The sequence below is a fragment of the Merops nubicus genome, unplaced genomic scaffold (assembly GCF_000691845.1).
Source record: "Merops nubicus isolate BGI_N331 unplaced genomic scaffold, ASM69184v1 scaffold10799, whole genome shotgun sequence".
NCBI lineage: Eukaryota > Metazoa > Chordata > Aves > Coraciiformes > Meropidae > Merops > Merops nubicus.
In genome coordinates, this window is record NW_008630365.1 from 46,127 (window position 1) to 54,772 (window position 8,646).

Genomic DNA, 8,646 nt, shown 5'->3' on the forward strand with positions numbered 1-8,646 from the left:
CTCCCGCCAGAGGGGCAGATGGGAGAGGTCAGCCTGCAGGGACAGCCTGTGGGGGAACGGAGGGACGTTCAGCCAGGGGGCTGGATGGGTTTTTGGGGAGTCACGGGTCAGTTTGAAAAGGAGGAGTGGGGTTATTTTAGTTTCTTCGGCCAGCCGGAGTCCGTTTTTCATCGCGGCTGCAGCGCGTGGTATCCCAAAGCGTGTGTCTCCTTCATGGGGGGATGAGCAAGTGAGAGCTGCTGGTGGAGAAGGGATTCCAAAAGCAAGGGGATGTGAAAGGTTAAATAACTCCCACAGAGAGATGTGCTGTTTGTATTTATCAGCAGCTCTCCAGAACCTCCAGGAAAATAGATGTTAAAGCACAGAGTGGAGAGACGTCAGGTTTCCTGAGCTGAAAAGGTAAAATATTACTCTGAGCAACCACCTTCTTCAGAAAATTGATCTGAGCAACCATCTTCTTCAGATAATTATTCTGAGCAACCACCTTCTTCAGAAAATTATTCTGAGCAACCACTTTCTTCAGAAAATTACTGTGAGAGACCATCTTCTTCAGCAAAGGCAGCATCAGTCTCATTTGCCTTTTCCCACATGAAGGTGCCCAGCAGAATGAATTCAATTTTCCCTTCATTTCTAGAGGTGTTTTAAGAAGGAATGAGCCCAAACTGCAGTTAAAATCAGGCTGACCTGCTCACATTTGCTCTCTTCTGGTATAAATGTACAGCAGCCCTGCCAGCATGGGCTGATCAACTGATCAAACGTTCGTCCTCTTTAATTCAAAGAGAGTGAACAAGCAGTTTGTGCAGCTGAAAAGAGGGAGAAACATTTCCACTCCAAATCTACAAGGCAGCTTGTGAAATCCAAAAGGCATTTTGACAAATAATTTGTTTTGCACTTTCCAGACCAAAGCCTGCGACGAGGCTAAGGCAAATGCTGTAATCATTTTTACTGGAGTGATAATAAATCCATCTTTTCAGGAAAGCATTTGTAGTAGAGCCAACTGGAGAGCAGCCCAAAGGTCAGCTGGGCAGATTTAAGCAGCAGACTGCTGCAGTGGAGATACAACAGGGCTGCTCAGTGGGGAAAACTCAGCAGTTAGAAACGCCACCCTCCCCAATAATTATAAAAAAGACAGCAATGGTTTATTCTAGGGAGAAACAGGACTTGGCTCATCAGGAAAATGAGCAGCTCTAATTAACAGTTATGTCACAAGAACAACTGAACGAATGCAACTTCTGGGACACCTGGGATGGGACACCTTGCAGGATGGAGATGAAGGACACATGCCTGCTCTGAGTTTTCAGCTTAAATGTGATCCATTTTATCTAAGTATGATTAATATTGTGACATTTTTAATAATCCTGGCAGACTGAGCCAGTTGTAGCAGTGACCCTGGTACTCCAAGCAGATGGGACTCAAGGAGAGGTGGGATCTGTACACACAGACCCTGGCCAAAGAGGAGATGAGAGTACAAAGAGGAACAATCACTGCTCATCATCTGCCTGACTTTCAGCAGGCACAAACTTCTCACATGCATTACAACTGTGAAGTTGTGAGGAAGGGATTGAAGGACAAAACAACTCTTCCCAGGTATATAAGGCTGATTGTGAAGGACTCTGAAAGAGGCTGCTGATGCTCTCAGGCAGCTCTATTTAAGACAGAAAACCACTGCCAAGTGCAAAATGCTGCTCTGAAAATATTCCAGAGCACTGGCTGACTTTACATATGGTTTTGTATCCCACTGGCCACGAGAAGAAAATAAATCCTCTATTTCCCAACTCCCAGCACTGAGGAGTTAGTTTCTGCCTAGACACAACCAAATTGCCTATTTCCACCACGAGAGACTTCCCAGCTTTGGAGAACTTCCCACCACTGGCTGCCAGTTAACTGGAAGCATCACTGGAGATAGGACACACCGACCATGGCACCAGTACCATCTCCTCCTCCTCCAAGACTAGGGAAGGAGCCTTGTAAGCTTTCCAGCAAGCCACCTCCTCAGAATTTCTCCTTTTGTCTCACCCAGAGCCAGAGCTCCCTGTCTGCTGGTCCCTGTGTCCAGGTCCTGCAGCTGAACCTTGACCTTCCAACCTTTTGACTCAGAGGCCAGCAAGTTATTCACTTAGTCAATCACCAGAATAAGCTTGAGGAAGGTGTGACCATCCAGGAATCATCTATTTTTTTACTGTGTTCCACTCTGAGACACCTGAGCCAGTTCCTTCACTCCATCTCAGCCCACAGGTCAACTCCTGCCAGTCCCCAAAACTTCACTATCAGTTTCTAATAAAGGAAAATGTCAACAGGCAGATATGCCAGAAATTCATTATTTTCAGATAGAAAGATTTTTCTCAACTCTGCAAAGCCACTCATAAATAATCCTGATTTATTGTAAATGGGTTATTGTATTCATAAACTCAGGGAAGTTAGTGAACAACATAACTACCAAAAGAAATACTTTCATAACTTTGCAGGTGCACAAATCATAGCATATGGGAGAGGACTCAAAGGATAATGGAAAACAAAGTGGTTTAGGAAAGACTATATGAAAACCAGCACCTACTTAGGTGGATAAAAAAAAAATCATTTACTTTCATTCCACAGGCAACCTAATGCAAAACTCAAGCAGAGGGTGCAAGCAGGCCTTAAAAATAGCCATTTTTAAAGTCTAAAAAGGCAAAGCAACATTAAAAATAGCTTTTCCCCCCAAAAAAACCCACAAATGAAAACAGGTTTGCCTTTTGATTAGCAGAAGTGACAGTCAGGGGCTGAGGCTGCTTTGAGGTTAAACACAACAGACATGAACTGCACCTGAATCCAATCACTCCCCAGGCTCTGAGAAGATTCACACCCCAGGACTAAATTTGTCACAAATGGGTTGGTTTCCGATCCTCCTGTAGCCAGCTTGCTTTATTCTGACCCCCATTTAACAAATCAACTTAATGGGCACTGGGAGTGCTATAAAACTTAACAATGGAGTGATTTTTAACTTTTAAAATATAGTTATGAAGCAAAACGTTGGGAGAGCTCCTTCAATACTGGAAATCAAATTAAATCGAGACATTTTTTAACAGTCTTGACAGATATAATCCTAGTTACCATGTAAATTTATGGTAAGCTGCTGTGATATTAGCCACAGGTGCTACTTTTAATATATGGCCCGCATCTGGCTGGGAATAAAATTTCTCAGAGGACTGAAAATGACCTCACTATCAGACAATGGAGAAGAAAAAAAAACCCCACAAGACCACTGTGGCATATAAAAAGCTGGAGATGTGGCCCAAACCTGAATATTTAAAGTAAAATTCATTCCAAACTCTGCAGATTGTAGGTTAAAGGATATTATGTTTTCAGTACATAGAAGGCGTGGACGTATTTCAGCCAAACAGCCAAAAGATTAAGCACATAAAGCAGCAATGAAACATGCTGCCTGTGTATATAAATCCAAATTTTCCAATCTTTGATCAGTGCAGGAGATGAAGCAATGTGCCGAGAGTGGAAAAAGGAAGTATTGACACAGATTATGTTACAGGGACCAGCACCAAGTACCACCATCCAACCAAATAAAGAGTATTCATTGCATACCCTACTAAATCCATTTGGATGTGCAATTGGGCTAATACAACAAAGAGGATCAACTGAAAGGGGCAAATCTGAGCACGTCTCCCTATAGCTAAATGAAAATAATTGGCACTTCAATAAGGGGGGGGGAAAGAGGCATCTAGCATAACATGCTCTGATTTTTCTCTTCCTGGATTTCAAGCAAGAGCTCCAGCAAATTTGGAAAAGAAATGCAAAGGGAGAATAACAATGTATTTAATATTTCTAGAGTTTTTTTGCACAGCTTTCAGTAAGCACTCAAACCCCAGGGCTCCACAACTGCAGGGAACCCCACATGCTTCTGCTCTGGCTGCACCCAATCCTCCAAAGTGCCTCCTTACTGTCCCCTCTGCTCAGGCTCATAGAAACTTCCTATATGTCATTTAGTTTTCATTTTTTTTTTTTAAGAAAAACAACCTTAATTAAAAACTTATCCTATAAAAGAAAGCAGCTGGAAGAGCTGAACCTGACCATCAAGCAAAACATGCCCACCTTTGTAATTTCCTAACTGCATTTTCTGCCTTCTCCTGATTACCGAAGGAAATGCAATCACACAGGCAGTTGCCCCTTAAACCCTCTGGTCAAATCCAACCAACTTTGACAAGAGACATGGAAGTCTTTCAAGAGTTAAGATGTTCTTGCAAACGTGGTGAGAATGAGGAGCTGGGTGAGGGACCCAAATGGAGAGCTCAGCACCCTGCACCCGTAGCTGCCCGCCGAGCGCAGGACTGGCCCCGGGAGGAATCTGGGGGAAACTCAGATTTTTTTTAAGCCAGGTCTGTCCCTTTTGCAGGATCACCCCTCCTGAGAGGTACTGACCTGAAATGCTGAGAAAATCCCAGGAAATACTTGAGATACATGCCAAGACATGAAGGTTCTCGGCAGCCCTTCCCTCCCTTGATGATCAACTTTTAACACCAGTCCCAATGTTTCTACAGCTTCTTTTGTGAGTTTGCAGAATGAATAACTGGGAGAAGTTACCAGCACAGTCTGGAGGTGTAAATTAACTTTGTATCCCAATTCTGAATGTTGCTCAGGCAGACTGGAAGCAGTGGTTTCTCTCCACAGCTGGAAGAGAAATGTTTTGTTCCAGCAGCACAAAGACATGGATGGACAAGTGTGAGTCTTCTTGATGCTACATGATGGCCCCAAAGCCTTGCTGGCTGCTTTCCTCCTCCCTGCAGACAGGGGAAGAGGCCCTGAGTAAGCTCCCTGATGTGGCTGTGAGGTTTGCAGAGGCTTACTGGCACCCAGGGCTGGAGACCTGCCACGGAGTGGTCTGAGCCTACCCGCTCTCCAGGACCTCACTCACAGCCAGAGGTTTCTACCAAGCACATGCTCCTCAGGAAAAGCATCTCAACCAGGTGGCTGTTGAGTGAGCACACCCAAGCAAGGGTCCTGGAGGGAAAAGACTGATTTTAACTCATCACTACCAACCTGCTGCTCATCAGTGGCAATGCCAAGTGACCACTGCAAGGCGTGAGGAGGAAAAGCTCATCGGTGTGATCAGCACAGCCCTTCCAGACAAGGCACTCTCCTCTCCAGCTGAGCTGTGGTTGCATTTTTCCCCTCACCAGTGGTGTGTTTCATATTTTATACAAGATTCAGAACACCCAGCCACCAGCAGCCTGTCTCCTGCTAAAGGCAAGAGGAAAACAGCAGCAACCACCATGACACCGGGACTAGGGCGTGGTGGGCACCCACAGCAACTCTACTAACAAAGGGTTTCCAGGCTGGTTTCCAGCTCCTTCCACAGAATTGTACCTCCAAAGCCTATTTGCATGAAAATGTATCTTCAGATTAACAAGCAGCACCAGAGCTTTCAAGTTCTGGGTTCCAAACTAATTCCATAAGCCAGAAGTGTCATTAGCTTGTCAGCCTGACAAAGGCAGCCCAGCGCTGATGGCTTTAACCGAGCTAATCTCAGCCTGAAAGCTCCAGGAATCTAAATAACTTGTTTCACAGAAGTTTCATTTCATCCTCCTGCTGCAAAGAATATACATAAACCAAGCTCATGTCTGCACATTTGCACGACTTTATAATAAAAAATTGTGTTTATATTCTTCACATCTGTTGACACACAGAGACTTTGTAAACCTGGCATCGATTTTAAAGGCGCGGAATTTTCCACGCATCATGAACATTATCTGAGAGAAGCAATAAAATATAGCAATGAATACATTAATCATACCAATATCATCTGCAAAACATAAATCTGAAATACCTTTCATGTCAGCTCGACTACTCTTTTATTTTTTTTTCCCCCCACACACCTGATTTTACACCATCTGTAAAGGGCAGCAGGAAGATGATCAAGGAAATTCTACTTCTCAGTCCTTGGACTTTTACTAAATCCTTGAACTTTAAGTAATGTAAACAGAATAGTTATTACATGGAAGGAAAGAAATTGTACCTAGGAGATCATTTTTTCTCATTGTGGGTCTAAATTCTCTTGAAATACAATGCAGGTAAACAGCTCTGCTTTTGTTGTTTGTTCCCTAGGTCCTAATAAACAAAATATTGACTAATAATTATTATAACCATAAGCATCAATAAGCAAAATTTTAAATCACTTTCCACTCCAACTTCTCAGAGGGTAAATACTTGCTCTCCAGTACCAGCTCTGAACATCCCCTCAGGATCTGCACGTTGAGCCCTTTCCTGGACTATGGTAACAGGAACAGCTTCTGCTGTCCTGGGGACACTGCAGCTCCTACAAATCCCCAGCTGAAATTCTGCCTTCAGATATGCACAAATCACCTTAATCCAACCAGGGCTGCACAGAGGCCCCACCTGCCCAGCTTGTCCTCCCAGCTGAGCACAGGATGTTCAGTTTTGAAGGTAATTCCCAGCCTCTGCTCTCATTTCTGCCTCACCTGACATCCATGAAGGACAACCAACAGTGCCAGTCTGTACCAAGGTCTCCCAAACAACCCAAGGGGCAAGGTTTTTTTGAGTATCCTTTCTAAGCTGACATGTACTAGAAGTACAAATGTGCACTTCATCATCTGCTAATGAGCATATTTAAATACACTCAACTTTCTAGACTGCCATGTGCTTCATCAGTCTTCAAATTAGGAAGACATATGGATATCTGCCTGTGTTGCAAGATAAATCTACACAGCCCAAAACCCACAGCTCAGAAAACTCTTTGCTTTGGCAAAAATTTACAATCTGCTGGTGTAACACACTGGTTTGTCTCTTGAGCTGTCTGTCAGCACCCTGCCCAAAGTCCATCTGATTATATTGACTTGTTTACAGTGTGGAAAAAAAGGGGGGAAAAAAAACCCAAAAACCATTTTTTAATTATCTTTAGGGAGAAAAAAATAAATTTCTAGTAGTGCTGAACCAACAAAGACTTTGACCTTGCCCTGGCAGAGACACCATTTCATAAATATTCCAAGCACAAAGGCTTCAGCTCTTCCAAGGGTTGCTTCTACCTCATCAGTGTCCAATGTGCTGGTCTCCCCTGGCTCCTGCAGCTCTGAGCTGCCTGCACATCTCACCAAGGTTTCATGTGAGCTCCCTCTCATGGGCTTCCCCCCTTCAGTGCTCTCTGAATGATCTGAGAGGGTTCTATTTGGTCTGTATTCATGTTTAGGTTTGAAGTGAAATCCAGGAAAAAGAAGTACTCAGGGCTGTGGCTGTGCTCCTTGGACCAGCACCACCCTGCTCATGAGCTGGATTTTTTCTGTGGTTCTCTCCTCTTTTGCTTTCTCCCAGGATTCTATATTCAGGAATAGAGAACTCTGTCCTCCTGCTTAGATGGTGAAACATATCATATTTTCCTCACCCCCTCTGCCAAAAGTTTCTGTTCTTACATTTTCCCATTTTTCTCCAGCTTTTCCCTGATAAAAATGACCCCCAGTGTCCCTCAGTTACATATTTCCAGCAGCCATTTACAAGTGCTAGTAATGAAAAATAAATAAATCAAGATCAAATATTACTTGTCTAATCCCACAGTACCGACCCTGACCTTGACCCTAATATTACAATCAAGAAATTGTAATATTAGAACAAATGGATTTAACTACAAAATGAAATTAATTTACTCCACCTAACGAGATCAGAATCAGAAAACAATATGTCAATGGTTTGGCCCCAGAAGGATATTCCCAAATTTCTGAGTATAAATATTTTCCCATCAAGAACACAGGGAAATTAAAGCAACTACATTTCCTTTATACTAAAAGTGGTATATAACAATAATTACCTGATTAAAATTTTTGAAATTGAACTCCTTGTAGATGGCATCTCTTTCACCTAACTCAGACCAGCCCGAAGCTTTGAGATCAAGTAAGACTTGGTTCCTCTCCTCTGCTGTCAACCAGTGAGACTGTGAAGACTGTTGAGGGAGAAAAAAGCAAAAACATGACACGAGTGAGGCTGAGGTTCTCTTTCATACAGCAAGAAAACCACAGGATGAAATCCTGGCTCTGTACTTAGAAAAGGCAAAGAGGTGGAAAATTCACTGTGCTGTTTCTTGCTGTTTATAATTTCCCAGAACAGCCTAATTTAAACCAGCCAAGAAAGACCATTTCTGTTGGTCAGTTAAGCACCAGCACACCTGAGCTCACCCCTTGTTCACCTAAATTATCCAGATGCTGTGACACTAATTAATTTTCAGATATTCTGCTCTGTCATAGAAATAAAGGATTATTTATATCATATTCTAAATGTACAGTTACAAGGCTTAGAAGGGTTATCAGGGTCTATTACAAAAGACAGAAGCAAAATGGGGAGTTACATTCTACCTAGCTTGCGTTTTACTCCCTCTAAGAAAGCAAGAATGGATTTAAAGATAGAACACACTGTGGAGTTCTACAAGCACCAAACAGCTTTTTCATTAACAAAGAAAAGAAAAAAAAATGCCAATACAGACACAATTTCAGGAAGTCACAAGTTCCTGGTCTAAGCACTAGATTCTGCAAAGCACCTCTGTTGAAATAGGTCTTTTTTGAAGCAAAAAGAGGCCTGCTGAAGCCACGGGGAGCACAGACCTAACAGATCCTGCTGGATCAGCACCTGAACCACAGCCAGATCCAGAGGGAAGTT

At 43.1% G+C, this 8,646-nt stretch overlaps 1 protein-coding gene across 1 annotated transcript in view; it reads right to left on the bottom strand.

Moving 5' to 3' along the window:
* The window catches only part of PCBD2 (pterin-4 alpha-carbinolamine dehydratase/dimerization cofactor of hepatocyte nuclear factor 1 alpha (TCF1) 2), a gene marked incomplete at its 5' end in the record, with an annotated part of 19,626 nt that extends 11,690 nt beyond the window's left edge, over positions 1-7,936 (bottom strand). The window contains one exon of the mRNA XM_008947279.1: positions 7,805-7,936. Within this exon, the coding sequence (XP_008945527.1) occupies positions 7,805-7,936 (132 nt within the window). The remainder of the gene's footprint in view (positions 1-7,804) is intronic.
* Positions 7,937-8,646: the final 710 nt, after the last annotated feature.